At 38.6% G+C, this 26,484-nt stretch overlaps 1 protein-coding gene and 1 long non-coding RNA gene across 3 annotated transcripts in view; one reads left to right on the forward strand and one right to left on the reverse strand.

The window, feature by feature from the left end:
- The window catches only part of LOC117952536 (receptor tyrosine-protein kinase erbB-4-like), a 317,936-nt gene that overhangs the window by 224,447 nt on the left and 67,005 nt on the right, over window positions 1–26,484 (forward strand). For both annotated transcript variants that reach the window (XM_034884894.1, XM_034884895.1), the window contains exons 7-14: window positions 41–182; window positions 2,630–2,743; window positions 3,121–3,247; window positions 5,144–5,217; window positions 9,641–9,731; window positions 13,018–13,217; window positions 18,247–18,379; window positions 21,945–22,038. In XM_034884894.1, coding sequence (XP_034740785.1) covers window positions 41–182; window positions 2,630–2,743; window positions 3,121–3,247; window positions 5,144–5,217; window positions 9,641–9,731; window positions 13,018–13,217; window positions 18,247–18,379; window positions 21,945–22,038 — 975 coding nt within the window. The remainder of the gene's footprint in view (window positions 1–40; window positions 183–2,629; window positions 2,744–3,120; window positions 3,248–5,143; window positions 5,218–9,640; window positions 9,732–13,017; window positions 13,218–18,246; window positions 18,380–21,944; window positions 22,039–26,484) is intronic.
- LOC117952541 overlaps window positions 26,085–26,484 on the reverse strand; it is an 8,249-nt gene continuing 7,849 nt past the window's right edge. The window contains exon 3 of the long non-coding RNA XR_004658445.1: window positions 26,085–26,095. This is a non-coding gene — a long non-coding RNA (uncharacterized LOC117952541). The remainder of the gene's footprint in view (window positions 26,096–26,484) is intronic.

The following is a 26,484-nucleotide window of genomic DNA, read 5'->3' on the forward strand; positions in this document are numbered from 1 at the left end:
GTGTGTGTGTGTGCGTGCGTGCGTGTGTGTGCGCGCGCAGGCCTGCACCAACTTTAATGACAGTGGGGCATGTGTGACCCAATGCCCCCAGCCCTTTGTCTACAACCCCACCACCTTCCAACTGGAACACAACCCCAGGGCCAAGTACACCTATGGAGCCTTCTGTGTCAAGAAGTGTCCACGTAAGTCTTTTCAACTGGACACACACAAACATGTCTGCTTAACTAGTACGCTTTTACTTATACCTTACACCGATTACATGAATTACTAGTCCTAAACTGCTACCCTTAGCTAAAATTCATCCCAATTCTAACCAAAACTGAAGGAGTTATTCCAAGGTATCATTTGCTTTGCCAGTACTCACTGAATCGTATATTTTAAAGCCTGAAACTCTTTTCGCCAAGGCTTATTTTCTCATGCACCCAAAAGTTTGTTTTGTTCTTCTAGAGAACACTGTTAATTGTCAGTATTCAAGCTCCTCTGCATCACTGATGTCTCAATAAAGGATTTTAGTGATAAAATAGTGGTAAACAGAAACTGACCACTGACCTTAGGAGTCCTAAAGGACAGGAATTACTGCTATTATAAATACTAGATTATAGAGATAGATTGACATCCCCGGCGGGAGATTTAGCTACAGATAGCCACAAGTTAGCTGATGTGTGATGAATTAGGAGAACAGTGCTAACCTCTTCCAAAACAGCACAGTTTAGGCCTACATTAAAAGTTAACACTAAACCAGCCTGCTTCTATATGAAAAAAATGGCAGAGATAAACAGACTTACTTGAGATTTGGAGGTTACGGGTAAACTTGTAGATATGCAGTTTTAACACATCTCTGAGGATTCCTGTGGAGGTGCGGTCTCTCGCCATTAGCCTATATAAATTACCTGTTAACCACACCCTCTTTGTCTCTCCTCTCGGGCCCCTCCACCCTACGCCAAAACAGTGACAGAAGGTTGACACTAAAAACCAGTGACATTGAAAAAATCTTGAAAGCGTAAAAAATGAAAAAAACTATCATTGAAAAGACACAGACGTCAACAAAAAATGTAGATTATAATGTAAACAAATTTCAAGTGAAATCATATAATAGGATTGTGAGATTATTACTTTTTGATGTTTGTGTTTTATATATCAGTTCAACATGTTTCAATGCCAAATTCTATTTTCAATACCACAGGTTACTGTTACTGTTCTAGCTCCATACCAGACCACACTCTTTACTGGGACTCCCTACGGACTGATTACTGTACACGTGTGTGTGTGTGTGTGTGTGTGTGTGTGTGTGTGTTTTCATTGGGCCCAAATGCCAAGGTCTAGAGGTCCATAAATAACTACTGTTGAGCAAGGACTCCTTTAATTTCAATAATAAAGTGCTTGCTTCTATTTTTCTACACATAAGCCACTGAGAAAACACAGGATTGACAATGAACCCATACCTCAGACTCCAAAAACCTTTTTTAATGTGGATCTCTACCAGAAGGATAGAAACACATTTGGGAGGTGCAATATAATCTAAATTCCCCGTGGGTGATTTGGGAGACCTGGTGGGTTTCATGTAATTTGGTTCCCATCTGTATATATCACAAGTGGACACAAGGGAATTGAATAGAGTAGTTCAAAAACTCACAGCTCTACATTCATAATGACCACAAGGTGGTGGGGACCTAACCGATTTGTAAATAAGGTCCATGACATGCAGCGAAGGTATTATAGAAGAAGCTGCAAACCATTGTAGATACAAGGATCCTGCTGCTGAACTTGTCCCACCTGTAGTTTCTGTGGTTTGCGGGTAACATCTGTTTGGTCCCTTTGCTCAATACTTTTGAATAGTTTTTGCATTGAGATATTGATCTTTGCAGAATAACAACTATTTTTTAACGCCCCAAGCTGTTTCCAACATCAGTGAAAAGACCATCCAGCAGTGTGGGAAATGTGACTTGTGCTTGGAGACAGTGTTACTTTTAGGCACGCAGTATAATGTAACCGTGTAAATGTTTAGTGTGATACACGTACAAATCCCTTACTGCTGCTTTAAAACATTAAGTTGTTGTTCTGTGCACATGTCAGGCTTGTTTAAAGGGTAACACAAAGTGCAAAGTGTAGTGTGTATTTTGTGATGGCGTGGTGGTAGTTGTATAAGTGGCCCACTGTAATGTGTGCCTTTTCAATGTTAAGACAGGGTCAGTGGTTGGTGACCTGCTAGAGCTTACTGACAGCTTCTTCCATCAGCTCCTTTCCTATAGTTTGGGTTGTTCTTCCAACTGAATCGAGACTTTAAAAAATTAAACACAGTCCAATAAAAAATTCTAAATAAGAAGTCAGTGGACACAAATTGTGAGTTTCACAATCATGTACCACTACTTAAATGATAATTCACATGTTAGTAAAAATGTATATGATTTTATAATTAAACAGTTCATCAAATATTTAAGTTTGCATGCTGAAACAATCCAATCACAAAGGGTTTGACCTTTAATGCAATTCATGTGCATGAGAAGAGCCTCTGTCAGACCAAGTGAATGAAAGTGACTTTCAACACTTTTTTTGTGATTGTTTGTACAGCAAGTGCCACTTAAAAACAGCAGCCATCTGCACTTGACATTTACAGTGAATTGTCTTTCAGATAACTTTGTGGTGGACCATAGCTCATGTGTAAGAGCATGCCCAAGTAACAAGATGGAGGTGGAAGAGAATCGCATTAAGATGTGCATTCCTTGTACTGACATCTGCCCAAAAGGTAAATGACAAACTGATGTTTAATAATATAGCAACTATTCCGTAATGTATTGTCTTCACAGTTATTTTGCCATTTAGGAAGTTTTTAAAGCTAACCATTTTTCCTAATCTTTCATGGTTAATATTGCGCATGCCAAAAGGATGCCATGTGTAGAATTTGCACATGATATAATGTCATAATGATTGGAAAACCTGTAGAAACAACTAGCAGTTGCGTCATCAATGTTTTAGACTAGTAATACAAATAACATTATCGTGCATTGAAGTGCATACAGTGTCATTTTAAATCATGCCTTTAAATCTCAGTTGTTTTTAACATGTTAGTGTTATAAAGACATTTAGATCAAACTAATTTGTATACCTCACTGTGTGTTTCAGCTTGTGATGGCATTGGTACAGCCAGCCTACAGGCTGCTCAGACCGTAGACTCAAGCAACATCGACAAGTTTATCAACTGCACCAAAATCAACGGCAACCTGGTGTTCCTCATCACTGGGATCAAAGGGTTAGACTCAAGGACATTTAGCTTATCAGAATGATAAAAGAGGGGGTGAAATAGTGGAACTGTGATCATGTTTGAGAATATAGCTTTTGATTAAACAAATCCTGTGTTGATAATGTTAAAGTGAAATATGATTTAAGATAACATTTTTAATATTTAAAAATGCTGTGCCACAAACTTCCATTTAATGGCACATTATTGTTTACTATGTAAATTTATCATAGATGTGCCTCGGTAGACATCTGGAAAGCACATTATTTATGCAGATGAGACCATTCTATCCTTATGCACGATCTGTGGAGCAAGCTGTGTCAAATATTCAATGGGCATTTGACTATGCAGAAATTATGGGCTGAAATATGTGCCACCGGAAACTGAATTTGAATAATTTATATTTGAATTTGAATTGCTGAACTTGAATAATTGCATTAAAAAACGTAATTTGAATCACATGATTGGAAATTGTATTGCATTGAAAAACTGAATCTGAATAGTATAATTTGAAATTGAATTTATTCGTTTGGAACTGAAGTCCAATAAAATATGATCATCAATGAAAATTCTGCTCTTTATTCATCTTCACATTCAGTTTATCTGCGCTCGATTGCTCTCGTTTCATCCTTCAAGTACCCGCATGTCTGTCACAGTAATTTGAATTTGAATTGTGAGAACTGAATGTGAAGATATATAGAGAGTTGAATTTTTAGTAAAGATGAAATGTTATTGGACTTAGGTTCCAGAACTGATAAATTCAATTTCCATTTCCAATTATACTATGCCAATTCAGTTTTTCATTGCAAATATTCAAATTAAACAATAACATTTAAAATTATGTGATTCAAATTCAGTTTTTCAATGCAATTATTTAAGTTTAGCAATTCAAATTCAAATATAAATGATTAAGTTTCCGGTGGCACATATTTCAGCCTATAAGAAATCCTTGAAAAAACCTTAGATTGGTTCAAAATGAGTCTAATACCTAAATGATGCTATTGATAAGGTCAAGGAAATGTGACCATGATGCCTGTAGGATTTTTCCCTGAAAGGGGGTTACAAATATCTGTACATTTGGCTAGAGGAAAAGCTTTCATTTACAAAACACACGCTTGAGCTCAGAAAGAAGGTGAGAATTAAACCGGGTGCCCTAGACAGGATTCACTCTTCTCTATTGAAAACAGAATGGCAATTGTTCAATCAACTATAATGACAGTCAGAGAGTATTGTGATGTTTTGTAATTGCCTGCAGCCCCATCCACACTGAAATCACTAGACACACCACAGCACTCTATGTTGTATTACTGGGGATGTTTTTAGAACTCATTGCTGTGAACTATATCAGAACGTGGGATTGTTTTCTCATTGTGATAGAAAGGAAAGTCACTGCTTTAGTTTAGTTTATAAGGCATTCCTAGGCAAGTTACCCTTCTACCTCACTTCTCTTTCAACCCAAATCCATTCACACATTTCACTTTTCATTTAAATTCCTCAGGATAAGAGTGTCACCTTAAAGCCCTGATAAAAATGTGGGAATGGTTTTTAATTGTCTGAATAAATGCTCTGTTTGGAGGGGGACACTCCACAGTACTCCTTCTCACAACTGGAGGGTATTTAGTCATGCATGGATGGATACAGCATGCATGCATTCAAGTAATCATGCACATGTATTTTAGCAACTTGAGCAAGACAAACAATAATACATGCTACACATAAATAGCATGCATTACTGATTAGATCAGATATTCTAAATTGTCATGTTCTTTGTCTAGGTGAGTGCCGCTTATTTGGCATTGCTGTGATTACGAAGCACATGGCCTATCTTTGCAGTGTAAATGCTGTGATGGAAGCTGTGGTCTTTCTCTTTGTGTTCGTGGTGTTCTGATCTTCCATTATCATTCACAGGGATGTCTATCACAATATTGAAGCTTTGGACCCAGAAAAACTCAATGTATTCCGCACCGTTCGGGAGATCACAGGTGAGTGTTATCACTTGCAAAGCATGCATCTCTGCACATGCATACAAATTAATTAGCAAACAAATGAAATACTCTTACCTTTGCGTGTGTGCATGTGTGTATATCTGTGGGCGTAATTGCTTAAGTTTCACCCCCGCCCCCAAAGACTGTCCACACCAAAGACAGACCTCGCAGCATAAGATGAATATCAGATGAGTTTTTCAATCTCCTCTGTTTCTCTGCTACTTCTACCTCGGGGAGTTCCTAGCCTTGTTCCAAAGTCCCAGCTCTCCCTTTTCACACCACGAAGAAAAGATTCAGAACATGTGATGCACATCGTTAATCCTCCAGCTCCTCTATGCCGCCACCAGCTGCATGTATCCTGTCATGTTTCCAGTCCAGACATTTGAAAGAAACCTTGAATCTCCAACGTCACACTTCCTCGTGAAATTATTACTGTTAAAATACTGTTGGTTACATTTTTGACTTATGAAGGGGTTTTACACAAGCAGAAGCTTTATGAAACAATACCCCCATTTCCCCTTAAAAATATGCATTTACCCTACGGCTGATGTTGCAGGATTACATTTATTCTTTTTGTCCCTGTAATACACACTGTAATGTTTGTTTTGGTTTTATATTTTACCACAACTGATGGCAACCAAATATAAAACAACAAGATGACAAAACAAACAATCAAATCTATATCATCTTGTAAGGGGTAAGAAACCATCATATACAACTTGATTATGCTTGGTCTAAAAGATTGTCTCAGAATCAGAATGGCAGAATGCACGGCATAAATACAATTAGTAAGCAGTAGTCCTTAATTAAATAATTAGCTGCTGCTTCAGATTGTAAGCTCAACATGGGTAAAATGCACAGAAAATGTTTCATTATGCCTTTCAAGTAGCTGCAGAAATCCCTCCCTGAGTGCATCTCTAAAGCATTTGTGTTTAACTTACTAAAACATAAACACATGAAGAATGGAAAGATTAGTGATGGAAGTTTTGAGAGCGGGTGATGGGGACAAACTCTTGGCCAAACACCATGTAGTCAGAGATGTGTGTCAGCTCAGCTTGTCATCTCTTTGAGCTGTCAAGGAAACGTGACTTCTGACAGAGGCAGCCAACCTGCCTTTTTAACCCAAAGGTCGCAACTGGCATTGCTCTAGCTTTCAGATGAGCTGTGTGGGAGGACAGCTCTAACCCTACACAACAGCACAACAGTCATCCATATTGTTTCTTTCTTTGAGTGATTCTTTCTTCTGTTTTGCAGCATCTTTAAAGACATATCACCAGTTCAGGCTTCACCCAAAGAATGGCCGATCAACTTGTGCAGTTTAGCATAAGTGGGTTTTTAACTGTTGTAGCTCAGAATGTAATCACAACAATTTCAGCATGCTTAACATTTGCTTGTGAGCTCATGGCCTTCTTCTCTAAGTGGCTTCAAAATGTAATTTGTTGTGTGCATTAGTGTGTCATTGATGTGGCTCTCCACAGAACATGAACCGCTGCTAGGTGATCTTTTCACTTTGCTGTTTCCGCTCATCGACAGTGGTGAGAAGAAGGCGAGGGCCACTGAAAGATTAAGATTAGGTTTATAATGTTTTTTTACACATGAGAGAGCCTGTTATTCTGTGTTGTCTTCTTGTCATCAAATCCCATGTAAAGACCACAACCAACAAAGCTGTGGTTAATCTTTCCATACAGTACGTTCTGAGTTAACAACCCAGTTTGCTTCACTCAACCCCAAGCCCATTCATTCTTACTTTCTTACTTATTGATCTACTTTAAAATAGGTCACAAATAAATAGTTTGGATTTGAAAAAAGGCTCAGTAATTTCCTCAAACAGCTGGGCACTTCATATTTAACCAAATATTTACTAAAAAGCAGTAAATGCACATTAGGATTATATTTAGATATTAATATGCATTTGTTGCATCCCAATAATTGCACTTACTTACAATTACTATTTAATGCAATAGGACAATGAATGTGGGACTGACTTAAAAGAACTACAGTGCCTGTGTTATCTTAATGAAGGAACATGTCACTCAGGGCAACACCTTAGCTTAATGATGTCTTTTAAGTAGTTTTTGGACAACAATTGATGTCCATTATACAGATAAATAACATGTGACAGGATACAGAGACAATAACTGTCTACTATATATAGTAGACAGTTATGTATAAGTATGTATAGAATAACATAATGCTTGGTTTTTGGTCCTTAAATGCGATTTCTGTATAATAAGAAAAATCCCGAATATCATCACACTTTCTCTTTTACTCCAAAACAATAGCTTTACCATTGAGCACAAACAAAGATCTAGGATGCTTTATCATCAGCATCAACCCAGTTCACCTGTAAAGCTGACGTTTTCCCTGAGTAAAAACAGGAACATTTGTTTGTTCATTGTACTAAAAGTAGACATTAAATTGGTTAAGATAAATGTATTAAGATGAAATTAGAATTTCAGACACAGGAACTCACTAAATCTCAACACTGCAAGAAATTCATTTGAACCCACCATTTCCTCTTTTCTTTGTTTATTTATAGCAGTAGACATAGACACACACTACATTCACATTCACCACTTGAAGCATCTCATTAAGGCTCTTTCTGTAGTGTTGACCACCATGTTGATGGATATTAGTCACGCATACGCTGCTCCTGGTCGGTCGATGAACTCAGACTGGCAAACTACAATCAAAGCCTTCTTTTTAAAATCATTTTACTGAACAGTATCGAGTTGAGAAAAATAGAAGTTGTAAAGGTTTTATGAAAATGTAACTCTTAGCAGTGAGTATATAAGCATTGAATATATAAATGTATACGTTCTCCAAATGAACACAGTATCTGCAGAGAATCTGAACATGCCTTAAATAAGCATAGCATATGTGAGCTATTAGCGCAGAATCACATTAGCACAGGCAAGTGTGCAGCAGGCAGCAGCTTTTTACCTTTATTAGGAGGCACCCGCATCCCCCAATAGAGCACTATGATGGAGCTGCGAGGTGCTTCAGCACTGCAGGTTTTTTCATTAAGACGATTAGTGCCGACAAGTACAACACTAACGATTCTGTAGCGCTGCTGCCTCTGGGCTAAGAGGCCTTAACTACACACCATTAGGTCAGGAACAGGGATGCAATAAAAACATGGACACATATCAAAACTAAGGTTAGCTTTTACCAACAACCATTTTCTGCAATCAATTTTAGGATTCTGTATAAATATCAAACACTTTGATGGAATCCCATTACTGTTTTATCATCAGAAAAGGCATTATTATACATTTTTTGTATTTTCTCTGGGAAAATTCTAGATAAAAGTTAAACTTCTATTATACAGAGAAGCATTGTGTTAAGAAATAATAATATTGAATTCATTTTCTTTGTGTGTCCATGTTTGGATATTAATCTTGTGCTCTTCTTGCATGAGAAGTATAGCTCTAGTGTAAGGATAATTATAAAATTCAGCTCATGTCCATTTGCAGGAGCCCTGGTGGGTAATTCTTCACCATGACCTGACTGTTTTCTTCCCTTCATCAAACACTTTTAATAAGTATTCGCTGAGACGCTGTCAACAAGCAGTGAGCGGTCATCTTCTCTGCAACTCCACCTACCTCCCTCCACCATAACTGTCTTTTTTGAATTAACAGAAATTCACATGCATCCCTTTGATATAATGGAATCAAAACCATTCATTGATTGGAAAATGTACCAACTTGCCCATCATACCTATAGGGTTTTTTATCACCATCCACCACCACCATCTCCTTCTCTTCCTTCTCTATGAGAAAGGCAATGCAACAGAACCCTGTGGCCTGTTTTTTCCTTTCATGTTAAAGTAATTTTAAGCATTTGTCTTTTTTTATACTTACCTGGACGTCCCTTAATTCCAACTTCTTCCTCCTCAACTCTTACCTTTACTCCTCTACCGGTATATTTCCTAAGTCTCAAAGCCTCATCCAACTGTTTTATTTGTCCTCTGGTCTTAGCTTAAGGATTGTACCCCCTTACCGTTTCTCTACTAAATATTTCATATATCTAAATCCATTATTGAAAACCCACAGCTATCTTCTCAGCTTTTCATTTAATCTTTTATATGATTCAAGAGTAGAGATTCAAATAAAGAAAATGCAAAAAAATATTGATAAATCAACGTTGCCCTTGTTATAGGTGGCACCAGACTCCCCTGTGGAGTTTCTGTGCCTGTGACGTTTTTGTGGCTTAGAAGTGCCTGGTTGCTTTCAGATGAGACTCAGGTGGTGTACTTACTGTGGTCCTGGAATGTTGCTAATTCTAGAGAGATGCCAACTCTCCCTACTCATTTTATTCTTGTCAGTGTGAAATAGAGGATATGATAGACAGCTAATATTAATCTGTCAGTACTGGTGACTAAATACAGTATAACCTGTGTATCTGTCTCCCCATTTAGGCTTTTTGAACATCCAGTCTTGGCCTGACAACATGACAGACCTGAGTGTTTTCTCCAACCTTGCAACTATCGGCGGAAGAGCACTGTACAGGTACACACCTAAGAACGTAATAGCTTTGCTGTGATTAGATGTATTTTTTGACTATGCGTGTAATTTATATCATAGATGTGTCAACACTGCCTGAATTAGAGATTCGCACTTGATAAGAAAAAGCAGGCTGGTAACCAATATACGTATTGGTTTAGTTTGTAGTAAAAAAGTAGCAATGTAGCAAAGCACACATGTTCTTTAAACTAGAGCTCTTTGGGAAATTAAGAAAAGGGTAAATTCATTGGTGACTGGATTTGTCAAATGTATTTGTACAGTACTGTACACCTTCCCACTAAATCAGTGACTATGTATTTAGATATGTACATGATTTAAAGATCCCTGTGGAGTTTCTTTGTAAATAAACACAGTGCAACTTTCAGTATTATGCCGAAAAACGTATTGTGTGTATCGTTAAGGTGCAGTTTATTCTTCAAAAAAACATTTGCAAAGCTGATTCTTTGAACCTGGATTGTTTAAACCCATGGTTAATAGCTGCCACTCTTCCTCTACTTTCCCTTTATTGACACAGTGTTGTGTATCCCAGAGTATTACTATGTTGATCACTGGAATTGTGTTTACATTGACACGTACACTGAAAACATGCTGCCATGAGGTAGTGCAGAGTGTGTGAAATGCTGTGAAACTTCCATTTTTGCACTGTTCATCACTCAAAACAAGATACAGGATTGAAGAGAGCGGTGTCCTGCCAAATTGCTAATATAATTGCAAATGGCAGTAGATTTTAAGTAGTTTGGTTTATGTACTCAAATCATTTAAATGCAAATTAAAAGTAAATGGGGTTTGATTGAATATGCTTCTATAGTGAGATATATGAGTTGAGTTGGTACCAAAGAATTGGTCGGGGCCCAAAACACATTTTTGTCATAGTTTTGTTTTGACATCTAAGAAGCCAACTTGTTGTTGTTTTTACCCAGCTGATGGAACATAATTATTTATCATTTAGTTTTTAGTGATTTTTCCAAACGTGCTCTACCATTTGCTGTGACATTTGTATGGAAACAAAGTGAGTGTGTGTAAGGCTGATGGCAAAGTGGATGTAGTGTGTCTTGGTGTATGGGTCTGAATGTTTGCAAGAGGGTGTGTGTTCATGCACCTCTATGCCATCCACCTGCAGATGGAAACAGCAGGCTGCAGTACAAATTACAGCCTGTCACCTATCCTGATCCCATGCTTGATCCTGCATACTCTGTGTCTATCTGATGGCACTGACACCCCACTGGCCTCCTGTCTTTTTTAAACTGTGCAAGTGGGGCGTACGGTGACAGGTGGGGGCATTGAAGAAGAATAGTAAGAAAGAGAGGCTTGAGGGTATAATGATGAAAATAAATAAATATGTTGTTGCAGCAGCATATATCAAAATGTGGCAACAAAGAATAAACATGAAAGAAGAATTAAGCAGATGCAGTGTATTAACTGAAGTTTAGTCATTTACACACCATATTATTGTAAAGTGATGATACTGTGGTGTTATAATTGTACACACACAAGACCATGGTGGCGATTGGTAGCCTATATTTTGCCCCAGTGGTGTGGCTTAGTACTAGTATTTGTTATATTTGAATGTTTACTTTAATATACTAAAAGTACGTGTTCCACTGAGCAGTCACACCCTCCTTAATGTTCGGTTTGAATTTTGTACTACAATCCAGCACATTTCCATTCAAACCTGACTTGATGGGCCCTATTTTAACGATCTAACGTGAAGCGCATGGCACAGGTGCGTTAAGGCCGTGTCCAAATCCACTTTTGCTACTTTGACAGCAGAAAAAAGGGTCTGTGCACCAGGCACATGGTCTAACAGGGTTGTACATAGTGTCTTCATTAATTCATAGGTCTGTTTTGGGCGTAAGATGCAATAAACCAATCGGAGTGTCATCCCCCATCCCCTTAAGCCAAATGTGTTTGCACCTTGGCACATTGCTATTATGATGGCGGATTTTCACCATAATATTTTCATTTGTAATTTTGTGCATGTTTGTGTGCTTCCGCGCTTCCCTGTGTGTGTGTGTGTGTGTGTGTGTAACATAGTCTGCCCGCTGTGCATGAGCCTAGGCACATTTTACCACTGCATTGTTAAAATAACAACAATAACAATATAATGCTGCGCTGTTGACTTAAGACCAGGTTTTTGTTGGTCAATGGCACGATCACTTCCCGCCGACTCAAGATAACAACACGTTATTCACCTGAACACACCTCCCAGTATGACAGAGCGTCCATGGGCGCAAAGATGGGCGCAAGTTCATTTGCTATTTTAACGACGCAGGCGCTGGATGGGAAATTGACAACTGCGTCTGTCTTAAACAAGCAAAGACACTTGTGTCAGGTGTTGCATCACGCTGCACCGGGTGCAAGATAGGGCTCAGTGGCTTGCAGCGTAAAGTGGAATATAGAGGCTAGCAGTAGTAGATGCACACAGTGCAAAGTGAAGAAAAATAATCAAAAGATTTTGATATGATTAAAATGTAGTTCAAAAATTAGATAGTTTCAATTTCGAGGGTGTACTCTTATTGTAAATTGTTTCCTAGGCTATGCTGTGAGAGAGTGATGGTATTCTCTCTCTCTATTCATTTAAATATATATATATATATATATATATATATATATATATATATATATATATATATATATATATATATATATATATATATATATATATATATATATATATATATATATATATATATATAAATGTTTATTTTTATTTATATATCATTCACAATTCAAGGGAGCATATTTCAGAATTGAATTGCAACACCTGACCAGGCTGCTGTTGAATGCAAGTTATACTTTTCAAGTGCAAATTATTGAACAATATAAACAAACAAGCTTCATGTGCCATATGTTTGTTGAAATGTTAGCGTCTCGCACTAATCATGTCCCATATGAATGACAGTAAATACATAAGCCCATTTTCTGCTTTAGTGTTTTCAATTCAGTGGAAATGTTGAGTGCTAATCAAGACTTGTCAAGTTTAGGTGTAGGATGCATGTGTATGTTTTTTTTTTTATTGTGAACACAAGCTTAACTTAAGGATATAAGGCCATCTGCAAGAGAATGCAACCTTCAACGATTATGTGATTCTGTGATAACATGAATGAAAAAGGGAACTGATTCAGCCGTCAAAACCTGTGAAATAAATCCATGCCCCTTTCCTTTCCTCTCCATGTTATACCTCATCCCTTCTCTTCCTGCTCCTCTCATCTTCCTACCCCTCCTTGCTGGCTCTCTCCTCCTCTCACCTTTACCCATTCTCCCCTCTCAGTGGGATTTCCCTGCTGGTGTTAAAGCAGCAGGTCATCTCATCACTGCAGCTCCAGTCGCTGAGAGAGATCAGCGCCGGGAATGTCCATATTGCAGAGAACAGCCAGCTTTGCTACTACAACACTGTCAACTGGACAAGACTGTTCCGTACTGCAAACCAGAAGGTTCTGGTCCGCAACAACCAAAGCCCACAGAAGTGCTGTAAGTTCATACCAAAACTAAAATCCCAAGGTGTTCCCGGACCAAAACAGAAGTGGAGGTCCATCAAAAAGTTTGCCTTGCTTTGCTCAGGGGCCCGGCACACATTATTTACAATGCAACACTGTTGCGTTAATTTAAAAATGCAAACAAACTATGTATCAAGATACATTTGCCCAAAGCTGTAACTGTAAAATAGATAACAAATACAGTAATAATTCCCAATCCCAATACATTTAGAAAACACATCTGTTGTTGAGCTCCTCTTAATCTTGTTTACCAGTCCAGTTTTTTTTGTATCCAGTTCTGGCTGAAATGTGTGCTGTTCGCAAATATCAGTTGCATCTAGTTCCCAGTTTCTGTCACTTTTTAAACCCAGTGTCCAAAAATGTAAAAATGTTGATAAATGTAAGACAAAAAAAACAATGGGAGCACTTATCAGTCATTGCTCAGTGAACTAAACTAGTGAAACTCAAATATATTTTGTCTTCTAGTCTTGCCTTCAACATCAGTTGTTCAGCTCCAGGCACGATTGAGACTGAACTCTTTCTTTAACATGTTCATGTTCTGTAGACTCAGACACCAACAGTTTCCTGCGGACTCCCGACGAAGGCACCATCAACACTGCACAAATAATATCAGAAACATGCCGTTGTAATTTCTATTATTCTCTGTCTGTCGTATGAGTGGAAGCTATTATCTCACTCATTTCTAATGACAACTAAAAACAATAATCCCATTATTAGACTGAGTAACCAACAGGACCATTCGGAGAAGAAATTAAATCACTCAAATATATGAGGTGATGAAAATTGTGTCTCTAAAAATGGCCACAAGTATTATGGCATTCATTTATGTATGATGTTCATTAATGAGCCAGTATATGCATTATTGAGTTGGCCCCTTTTTCGCTGTTCATGTGTTCGCTTCCCCTGGGCAGTTCCTTAGTGTTGGGGGCATACACACACACACACACACACACACACACACACACACACACACACACACACACACACACACACCGAACACACACACACACACACACACACACACACACACACTCTTTCTCTCTCTCTCTCTCCCTCTTTCTCTCTCTCTCTCTCTCTCTCTCTCTCTCTCTCTCTCTCTCTCTCTGTCTCTCTTCAATGACTTTGAAGACTTGGGTGAGACTCAAGAGTCACACACTGCTCTCCTTGACATGGCTCTGGATGTGTGCATCTGAGTGTGTATGTGTGTGTCCACACTTGACTGAGCCTAGCAGGGACTGGAAAAGGGCAGTTCTCGCAGCAAAGTCAGAGTCTGCATGTGCCTGCCCATTTATTCAGTGTGTGTGTGTGTCTGTGTGTGTCTGTGTGTGTGTTTGTGTGTGTGGGTGGGTGGCTGGGTGGCTGGGTATGCGTGTGGGTGTATGCCCATGTGTGTGCGTGCGTACAGTAGTAGAAACATAATTTGGTAATGACCTGAAACCAAGACAACCAGTTTTCACAGTAGCACTTTCTATAAGCAACCTAATGCTGTAAAGTTAGTTTACACAACTGAGAATATTGTTTTATCACATGTTTAGTTAAATCATACTTTAAACAGGACAACAAAACGGTTCACTTGGTCTGTTCGTAGCCTCATCCAGGTCGCACAAGGTCAAGTGAAATGATCCAGTGGAGTGATCTAGGGTTTAAAACATTTCAAAGCTCTTCCAGGAAGTTTCATCATTAGTTGAATTTTTGCTCACTCATTAACGCCCCAAAACTGTCTGGCTGTACATTCATAAACTCAAGTTTTTGCAGTTTTCTCTAGATCTGATTGCAATTGATGTTGTCTTAACAGGATGGTCTTCAAACCGCCCGTCTTTGCATTGGATGAAAATTACTCTTAAATAATCTTATAAAACACTCTTCACTGTACATTAAGCTACTCAATTTCTTTTAACTTTGCTGTAATTTGACAGTCAGAGCTTGGTTGAAGACTGGGTGTGAACAGTATTACCAATTTCTTTTAATTTTGACTGAAAAATTCGCTACAGCACAAACAGAAAGGGTTATCAGTATTACAACTTTTGCAAACCTGATCCTATTGAGTCAGTATCTGATTTTTTGTTAACCATGGTATGCGAACAAGACCGTCAGACGTGTTTGAATATTGTTTCCCCTAGAAAAAAAGAATGTGCTCGCTTTGGTTCAAAGTAAGTATTAAATTTTAAAGACACTCTCTCAGCTGCTGGAACTTCATTAGGACACATATTTGACCAAACGGAATCCCAGAGCTTATGATGGGGTTCTTAAACTTACTGCTGAGTGATGGCTCAGAGTCATTAGCAATAAAATGTCAGGGTTTCATAATGACGTTTTTAGAATGCAGGTCTTGGGATCAAACGTTAGAGAAATGGATTTTGTTTCCTTCACACACTTTTTTAAAATGTCAAATCTTGGTATAGCAAAGTGCACTGTTAGTTTGAGCCACATAAGTGCTATCTGCAGAATAACCCAGTGTTATAAGAAGAGAGCTTTAAGCAAACGGTAAAGAGTGTTCTTTACTGTACTCCATAGATCGTAGCCATCATATATGTTATTAGTAACACTTGTGCTTTTCCTACTGAGACAAGTCAAAGTCTGCAGTAAAAAAAGGTATATTGTAAATAGCAGGTGCTTCACATTATCCCCATACAAGGAGACATAACTTGGAGCAGAGATTTAGTAAAAAATCTGCAAGAAATACTGGAAGCAAATGTAGTCCACTTTCAAAATAAAAGATGTGATCACATTTTGGCGAATCAGTGGTGGCCAAGGTGCTCTTGTAATGCATACTGTAAATGTAATTGATAGCATCACTGGACTCAACGTTTCTAATGATGACTCCATAATTGCATTTTGAGTTTTTAAGGATGTCTATGGTTATTTTAAACCATGTGAAGAACAATTTCTTGGTCTTGTCAACCGTTTTCTAAACATCCCAGAGGGATTTTATAGTTTTGAAATTATGTATTATTCAAACTATTTCCACCTAAGTCGACATAATTCAACATTACAGCAAAGGCGAAAATGAAAAAAAAATTGATCAATGCCAATGTTTTGCCACATCTTGCAAAGGGTCAAGGATTATTTCCTCTGCTGCCTGCTGTCCCTCTTTAGCTTTTTCAATAGCTGCCCTGCTTTGCGTTTAATGGCTGTCTTTGAAACAAAACAAAAGGATGCAGGAAACTGAAGGCAAAACTTGAGTTCCAATTACACCTCTCCCAACAACCCTTTGAATATTAACAGGTGCTTACGTTCTTTCTTTGTTTCTTTCTTTCTCTATATCACAATCATTATAGCATGTTCTCCTGTCTCCCACAGGACTCCAAAAAGCACCTGACAGCTCGGCCCCATGGGCTTTTGTTTTCCACCCATTACAGGAACATCTGATGTTGGTATCTTTTTGATCTTGCATGTGCTGTATAGTTAAAAATCCATCCAACCGCTCTTCTTCCTGTGTTTATTTCCTTTTTTAGCACCCATCATTCCTCTCTCTCCTCATCTTTCCTTCTGCCCGGTCAGTTTACCTACGGCGTTTGAAGCCCGACAGAGGTGGTTTTGTATCTTTTGAAAGGCAACACTTTCATCCTCTTCCCTCAAAAGCAACACTTTATTTCTGTTTTTTCTCCATGTATCTGCATCCTTTTGTCTTATTAAAAAAATATATGAATTTAAGCATTTTAAAAATGGCCATAGCCGACCCTGAGGCATAGCCCCTGACTTACATGTGGCCACGACCTCAAAAACAGCAGGGTCCTCTTCGTAACCATGTTTATAGCTAGGGAGAAGAGAAGAGTCTGTTTTCAGATCCACTGACAAGAAGGAAATCATGTTAGACGTACAGTAGATTGAATGATAAACATTCTGAGTGTATCTGCAGTGCTGCCACCATGTTACTTCAATACTCTCATTTTGTCACTGTAATACTCTCAGATGTAGCAACCTTTGTAGGAATAAGTGCTGAAGGGGGACGAGAGAGAGATAAGAGATCCAGACACAAGAAAATAATGGAAGTAGAGTAGATGTGATGGCCTAGATCTGTTGGTACTATAAACAGTGAGACAGATAAAGAGAGAGCAAAGTACATACTGTTCACTGTGAATAGGAACTTTTATAATGTCTTTACATGACTATTTAAAACAGCGGGGGGAAAAAATACTTGTTTGTACTGTATGTGCAGCTATGGATTTGTGCGTTGAAAGCAGCTACTGGAATATATATATATACATGAGCCTTTTAAAACAAAATCCTTCAAGTATATCCAGACTATAAAGTTCTAGGGACATAGTTTTTTTTTTATCTGCATGACATCTGCAGGTGCTTTCTGCTGTAGGTCCCACTAGTGCTTCGTCACTGCTGGCTCAGTAGTTTTATAATGAAGCAGGACAGCTCTCTCCTTTGCTAGCTCCACAGCGAGCCATATCACAATGTACTGTATACACACAGTGTATTAATAGACAATTTTATATGAATACAGAACATACAGTATATACACTCACATTGGACGGCCATTACTGTCCTGGACTGAAATGGGCTAATTAATGTAATATTTTAAAAACTGTTGCCGGGATGGAATGGGAGTTTTTGTGGGAGGAACTAGGTCTTCTTTCAGTTCCTTCATTAGGGTAATTACTGTGTGACTGCTCGTGTTTAACATATTTCATCACTAAATAGAAATAGCCTAATTCTTTAGCACTTCTTTGAGCTCTGCATCTATTTCTCTCTTGCTGTCGTTACTCCTGCCATTGTTTCAGAGAGTCATCTCTACAAAAACACACCTTTTATAGACCACCGCAATTAAACAGTTGCTCTCTGGAGGCAGAGAAATCGTATGAAAAAATATCAACCCTTGCAACTTGGATATGGATCTAGCCCTGTGCCTTCGCATATGGGACAGATTAGGGTTTACAGCATCTGCGCTGAGTCATGAAAGCACACCTGCATTTTACACAGATGTAATCCTTTGTTGTTTTACTCTCTTTCTTACTTTCTTACTCTCTTTTGTGTATGTTTGCATTGAGCAGCAAAGGCGCGGATGGTGTGTGACCCGCTGTGTTCAGATGCAGGGTGTTGGGGTCCTGGCCCAGACCAATGCCTCTCCTGCAGATACTTCAGCCGTGGACGAACCTGTGTGGATACCTGCAACCTCTATGAAGGGTGAGTTATGCATTTGCATGCATATACACTCCTGATTGATAGATTACATAGTGTGTTGTCCTCTTAATGTCCTTAGAGGTCCTTATTACATTTAAGGTTTACCCTAAATTGTAAAAAAGAAGTTGTACACCTCATAATTTAGCTAGTGTCCCAATGTGTTTCTGTATGATGCTCACAAAATAAAGCAAACCATAAAATTGAATTGTTCTTGCTGTCATCCATTGTGCTTTTTTTCTAGGTTTTGATTAAATTACAGTCTTTTTTTTCAAATTGGCTTACATGACAAAAGAAAATGTAAGGTGGGATGAAAACTGCTAGTCTTTTTTTTCAGTGTCTGAATTATTTCAGATCAGCCTGAATACTTTCCAACAGTTAAAATACTCCAGCTTACCTTGAATTGATACCAGCAGACCTTAGTATCTTTGGGTGAGGATGCCATAAATGACACAGGATTTCAAAGCCAAGCTGAAGGCTTAATTGTGTCCTCTGTTAGTAGGAATATCTGTGTCTAGTTCCAACAGCAATCTATAGATAAACAGGAAAACGTAGATGTACTGTAAGTGAAGACTTCTGCTTTTCTAACATTTTTGGAAGGAAAAGGCTGATGTTGGGAGCAGATCTCTGGTCTCGCGGCTGTGATATACAGTACCTGCAGATGTAAGAGGGGCCAGTGCAGGGCACAAGGGCACGAAAGAAACCTTCATGACTGCGCTCGCGCGAGGGATAAACCCAATAGCAACACCTCTTAGAGGGCTATGCCCATACCCATAGAATCTGACGTTACAATACATAACTTTTGTTTTAAAGGCACTCCTGCAGAGTTTCAAAACAACAAGGGGGGCTTGACTTTAAAAGGAGATTTAGCTTGACGCTATTCTATCATTACATAACGGTGACAACTCCAGCTCCCCCAATGAGTTCTACTAATTACATTTTTGATTTTTTTTTTCTAGTGCCTTGCAGAATTGCTGAAAAGATGCTTTTAAGCTCAGAGTCCTTATTTGATAACAAAACCATGGGTGGCCACATTGGAAAGGAATCAGGAGAACCAGAAGGTGCCATTAGGGCAGGGGGGCTAGGCGTGTCACTGCGTGTCACAGTCACTGCTTGCGCACGGGGCCACGCCCTGCCTACCTGTCCACCTGCACATCAGCACCACCCACCCTGTTAGCGTTACCAGCACATCATCTAGCAGATAAAACACTTTAGTGAATGCAACCCCAACCCTTTACCCTCTGAGCTGTGTGTCTCATGAGTCATACTTTAAATATTTTATCATTGTGTGTGTCTTTATTTTGTATTTGCTCAGCATTTCCTTGTCTAATCCAATCTTCAGGTTGCCCTGTAGCTCAAGCTGTTGTTACAGCATCTTTATTTCTGTTATTAAGCAGTAGAATTGTAGCAAATCCACCTTAACAAGGCATGACGGTATGGAGAACTTACTTAATATCAGGTGGTATTTTGGAGGAAATCTTGGAGGACTAAAGAACTTTAGGACTAAGTTTAATATACACTGCTTGCTCAACAACAAGGAAGCACCTTTATTCATTTGGTGACTTATATGTTTAAAATGTAACAGTAGTTTTATTTTGTTTGAATTTAATCTCTGTGGTTAATTTAAAATGTATTTACACGTTGTCAGACAGCAACTCGATGACGAGGAACTTGAATTGCCTAAATCGTTGTTGAAAATGTTCACAAAGTCAAAACCATTTGGACGTTATTGTTCAAAATCCCCAAAATGAAATTGTATTTGTTTGTGTGAACATACTAGACTGGGTAAACCCCGCCCACTCTGCCTGCTATTTGATTTCATCCTGCAGCACGGTCTGGAAACCTGCACGTTTAATTCTCCTGCTTCAGTTCACAATTTTGCGGGAACCAATCACAATCACTGGCTTATCTACCTGCCGCGTTATTGGCGGTTTAACACAATGACGATAGAGAAGCGACCAAGCAGCTTCTTGTTTACATTCAACAAAGCGGCCACCGAACACCACCGAAGCGCAGCAACCCGTCGATGCAGCTGTCGCTTCTGCGTCACCCAGATGGTTGGTCTGATTGGTTGAAGGACGAACCAATGCGTACAGAGTCATTTGAACTATGCCTGTTGGCCACGCCACGTGTGCAGAGAAAATACAGAGCAGACTCAGCAGACCAATGCTCAATCTCAAATCTATTGAGCTTGGCTTGGTCTGGTGATAGCCAGACTATGAACATACAGGTTTGGTAGTACACATTACTTCCAAAAGCCATTTGAAATGAACGTTATATCTGCATCAAATCCATGGTGTCCAATGTGTATTACTCAAGGCAAATGTGTTTTTGCATCTTTGTTCCTTTACAGAGACAAAATACAGAAATATAGAACACAGCATAATATCATGCAATAGCCTATAGGACTTTAGTGTCAGAGATATCTTCCAGCTACACTGCAGCCTTTATTATTTTAACCAGCACACACCCAGACAAAGGCTTACCTCCCCTGCCTCCTTGAAGTTTATATGAAGGCCAGATGAAGCATAATTAATACTAATTTGATTTAGATCCCACTGGGCCAACGGCATTTTTTTTCTCCCAGTGCTGAGATGGAACATTCTGTTTTCCCTCACTGGCCAAAAGAGAAGTACCCAAAGTAATTCTCCTTGTCCTGTAGTGACAAAGGCAAAGTGCCAACTCAGCCACACTGTGGTCACATTTAATGACTTTTCGAGGCCACTCTGGTGTTCTACTATTATAAGGGGATTTTAGAAATTGAATAACAAGGCACTTAATTTAATTGATATTTGAACCCTCGCAGGTACTGTACCTTTCAGCTGCCTCAACCCCCTGCGGGATTTTATCAGTTAGCTAAATATCTACTGAGTGTGTGTGTGTGTGTGTGTGTGTGTGATTGTATGTGTGTGTGTGTGTGTGTGTGTGTGAGAGATAGTTCCAATTGATGTTATGATCTACTGACCTTTATGTCCAAGTAATCATTGTAAGATACAATGCTCATACAAGCATATAAATCATCCACTACTAATATAATTCTTTTTCAATCCCTCCATCTGTCATCTTTGCTCTGAAAATGGCATCATGAACATGTTCAGATTCAGACGTTATTGATTGAAAAGGATAATTTACGAACTTGTGTTCAGCAAAAAGGAAGCATTTGAAGAGATGGTTGTGGAACACAAAAATGTGACATTGACATCAGGATTCAGATTTAGCATGAATTTAACAGATGTCATTGTTTTCTGTTTTTTTCCTTAGTTGTTGTTGTTAGAAGGGGATTCCACTGAATTTGATGATTTATATGTAATAAAATGTACTTCACTTATTTTGAAATTCCTAACAGAAAGCATGAAGCTTTGATGTGATTTCATCCAAGTTTAGTAATGATTGTTCATGACATTGTGCTAAATGGATCCATGCAACATCTTTATTGGCTAAGGACACAAAGCCATGTTATTGTTTGATTTCACAAAAAAATGTTTTGCTCCCTATCTTGTCTCTTTTACCTATATCAGTCTTTATTCTTTATCATCCTTATCCCTCTCTCCATCCCTTTCCTCCCTCTCAGGGATATCCGAGAGTATGCCAACGGATCTGTGTGTGTGGAGTGTGATGGCCAGTGTGAGCGAGCCGACGATGACTCTTTGACCTGCAACGGTCCGGTAAGCTTGCTCCTATAGACAACAACAGTATTACTGAATTATGTATTTATCTCACGTATGCCATCTTAATGTAAGAGGACTGTTATTTGAGTAGTTTGTTTATGTTTGCTTTTATTCATTACATTTAATTAAATATCATTCAAATTAAACAACAATGATAGCATCATTCCATCATTGAAAGATGTACTGCAGTGTCATCTATTTTAAAGCTAGAAGCTATGTAGCCAAGGCTAATGTAAATTACAATGTGAGAGTGAAAAGCAAGGTAAAAGAAAGCCAACTGAGCGCCTGGTTAGCTCACCTGGTAGAGCGGGTGCCCACATATAAAGGTATTGTCCTCGACGCAGCGGCCACAGGTTCAACCTCAACCTGCGTCCCTTTGCTGCATATCATTCCCCCTCACTCTCCCCTTTCCTGTCTAAGCTGTCCTAATCTTAAAAAAATAATCAATAAATAGGCCAATGAATGAATTATGTAAACTATGTAACTATTTTTTTCTTTATTTATGGATATAGAAATACAAAAGGATCCCAGGCATAATATGTAAAAGCGATGAACGCTTTTTTTTACAACATGGTCCCTGATGGAAAAGAACAGGACATGCAAACACATACAGCCCTTCTAAGGGTACAAAAAGAAAAAAATATATATCAAAAGTAGCAGATAAAACACATTGAACTAGAAAACAATAAATTACCCATTCCAAGTTTAGAATCTATTTTCCCCTAATTATCTATTTTATTCCACAAGTAAACACTAACTAACTATATCCATTTTTGTTTCTGCCATTTTAATATTATGTTTCATACTGTCACCAAATCCTACCGAAACGTCTAAAACCGGTTGAATTGAATTAAAAGCAGAATGAGCTGAAAGTGTTAACTTGTTGTTTTCAGTGTTGAGCCCCCAAATGACAAGTATATAAGGCCAGAGCATTGCTTCACTCAGCACAATCTAAATGACTTGGAGCTGCAGACATTCCTTGCGGTCATCTGAGACTATGATTAATTATTGTATTAGCAGTCAAAGTGTGCCTTTCAGCTGTGCTATCGATCATGTCTCATGTTCCAAGTCAAAGGTAAAACTGATTGTTCAGGCTTTGTTTTGCATACTGATTTACATGTATTCAATACATGTTGACCATAAAAACTTTATTGTGGGACAAAAACATTTTTATAATTTTTTTTTCCTTTCTTTTCCAAAAGGCATTTGTACTGTAGGCGCTCTTTGAAAGATTGTTTGGTAGCAGCTGCACATTAGAAAAAAATGCCAGAGTGGAAAAGAAAATCCCTGACCTTCATTTCTGTCCTGCACACTACACCCACAGCTACATGAGGCCCCTGACCCTGGGCTTTCTCTTAAAATCTTATTTTGCCGTTTGATAGAGAGGGATGTTTTGCGACAGATGCAAGCCAGAAGGGGTATTTTGTGTCCCATCACAACCTTGTCAGTTTGCCCACTATAGTTTAGAAGTAGTTGTTTTCCCAAAACTACTGGAGTGTTTGTGTCAGAGTGTACAAACATGTGTAGACAATGCCAAAGTTGGTTGTTAGCTTGTGTATAGTGTGTTTGTTGTTGTCGATGGAGGAGGATTGTTAGTTTGATTAACTTGGCTGTTCGCTTGATACCTCACAACCCATTGCTTGGCTTCTAAGACAAGTGATGGGAAGGTGGGTGCTACAAAGAGAATAAAACAATGCACATACCTGTAGCTTCATTTAAGCGGTTTGAGGGAGAAAAAATAGAAAAAAACATACACCAATCAAAGTAATGATTTTCAATAGCAGATATGGCTCAACAAGTTAATTGGAGCAAATGCAAAATAAAAAGAGGTGTATGACTTTAAACATCCCTTTTAGCAACTGTTTTGATATATCCTTATTTTTGCATAGTGTAATTTCAATATACTAGTACTGTAAAATCTCAGACATGCAGTACTTACAGCAGTACAGCTTGTGTGTGTGTGTGCACGTGTGTGACTTGTCAAGCTGTGTATAATGGGAATGTCCTAGGGTAACCTGTTACACCACAAGAAGATTACAGCAATCATGTCCTGGCCACGGAGCACATGGCAATTACATTAAGGTTTACACACAAGGATTTGATAGGCCTAATGCCCTCTGAGGGGAAAGATTGGAGATATTACTATAGCCATGAATTACGGCTATGTTATGGACAGAATAGGTGATAATGGTAGATCTGGATGATTTGCTGTTGATTAGTAATACATCATAGTTCTATCTCCAGCAAGCACATCTATTACGGTGTCCTTACTGAAAGATTGAAGTTTGCTTACTTTTCACAAATGGCACTGAAGACTCCAGCTTAGCTCAAGTATCCTTTTGAATTTCCTTAATTTTTCAAAGAGGAAACATAGAGTTACATAGAGGGCAGACTGTGATGTTAGTCATTTTAACTGACTGTCTATCAGTACTGATTCTGTTGTCTTTAATCTTCTGCAAACACTGTGTCTCATAAAATAATCCTATAGTTTTTGGTAACTGGTCTATGTGTGTGGGAAAGATAACTCACACTAAAATGTTTGAGAATGTACCATAAAAACATATGGTATCTAAATAGAATACATTTTAATCTGCGAGAGTGGCTATATATTTTTAATACATTTTATCAAAATTGCAGGTGGGACGCAATATTTGTTAAAGGCAAAATATGTGTCAAACCATTCTGAATGAAGTATTGTGGTCCTTCCTACACATCCTAACCTATGGACTAAAGTAAAAAGTCTTGTATTGTATAAGTTGCGGAAATCACACTATAATAATTTTTACTTTTATTTTTTTATATTTTTCAATGAGAATAACAAAAATCATCATTCCCTCCAGTATGGTAAGTCACATCACAATTTCAGTCAAAGTAATCGCAATTAGATTTTTTTCCTCATATTGTGCAGCCCTTGGCACTACCCCATCCATCTCTCTCCTATTGGTCCCACTGTTTCATTTCTTCTTACTCTCCCTTCTACCCTTTTTATCTCACCAACTCATCATTAATTCTTAAAATGATTTTGTAGTATAGTGTGGGAGTATATTTGAGGACTCTGGCTGATATACAGCAGAGCATGAGGACTCGGCCTCTGCATTAATATCATAGTAAAATATACAGTAAATCTTGGTGTACCTGATCATGCCTTGAAAAGCCTTTTATGTGGCTGCCTGTTAAAAGACTTGACTATAAGCTCTGACATTGTAAAGATAAATTGGCAATCCTCCTGAGATGCTGTTTTTTTGTGTATGAAAGGGAATGAAGAGAGAAAGAAAAGATAGAAATATGTATTTACACTCACCTCCCCAACAATGTCACTCCCAAACTTTGGTGTTAAGCCCACAGGCAGACCGATTATACATTTACAGCATGGTACTTTACTCACGACACTGTGTATCCCTGTCATTTTTTGGATGTCCCCATGCCCTGCTGGACCAAACACTTTTTGTGTACTCTGTCGCATAGTTTAACTTGCTGATGTATTGGGGCTAATGGACAGACACACACACACACACACATACAAACATAAATACCAATAGCCACGGGTGAAAAAACACTCATAAAAGTGAAGAGCCAGGCTCAACCCTAAAGCCACTGAGAGCAACAAGACTTTCAGTTTGTATAATTACACCGGGCTGAATGCATGTTCACACATACACACACAAGCTACAAAAAATGCACACCGAGGCATTAGCATAACACACTCATACACGCACACCAATGCATGAATGCAAGGCCATGCACAGACAATACTTCTGGTTATGTATGAACAAGCACTCACACACTCCTCCACTTGTATTACAAATTTTTTTCTGCCACATGGCATTGTTTTGTCATTGATTGCATCCCAGTTTGCAACACAATAATACAACAGATACCTTATTTATTGATATTGATTGATTTCAATGTTGATTGAACCAACACAAAGATTCTATTACCTTAAAATAATGTTTCCAAAATCGTTTCAGTGGTTCATTAACTCGTTGGAATGAGACACAAGAATATTGGTAACAATTCCCGTCCCAACCTGTGGGGGGAACAAAGAGGAACAGTGCTTTGGTGACTAATGTAAAGGTTCTGGTTGACAAGTAGCTACTGTAATTCTTGGTGGGTAACGTAATATTACGACATTGTCCAACACGCTCATTCATTTTTAGTATGATTGTTTTGACCACGATTAACAACTCTGGGCAAACCCACAAATTCATCAGTAATGTTAAGTGTATAGATAGACGACTAATCTAATGGTAATTTAGCTAGCTAGCACACCTCTGTCTTCTGGCTCAGTCTCCCGGCGCTGTGAGGCTTCAGTCGGGATGAGAGCTGACAACAGCCCCGGGGGACAGATTCATCCCACAGTCAGCCCCCAGCCAGCTAGCAGCCATTCACTATCATTACAGCCCCGGACAGTGGGCCACAGCCACAGTCAGCCCCCAGCCAGCT

This window comes from Etheostoma cragini, chromosome 11, assembly GCF_013103735.1.
Source record: "Etheostoma cragini isolate CJK2018 chromosome 11, CSU_Ecrag_1.0, whole genome shotgun sequence".
NCBI lineage: Eukaryota > Metazoa > Chordata > Actinopteri > Perciformes > Percidae > Etheostoma > Etheostoma cragini.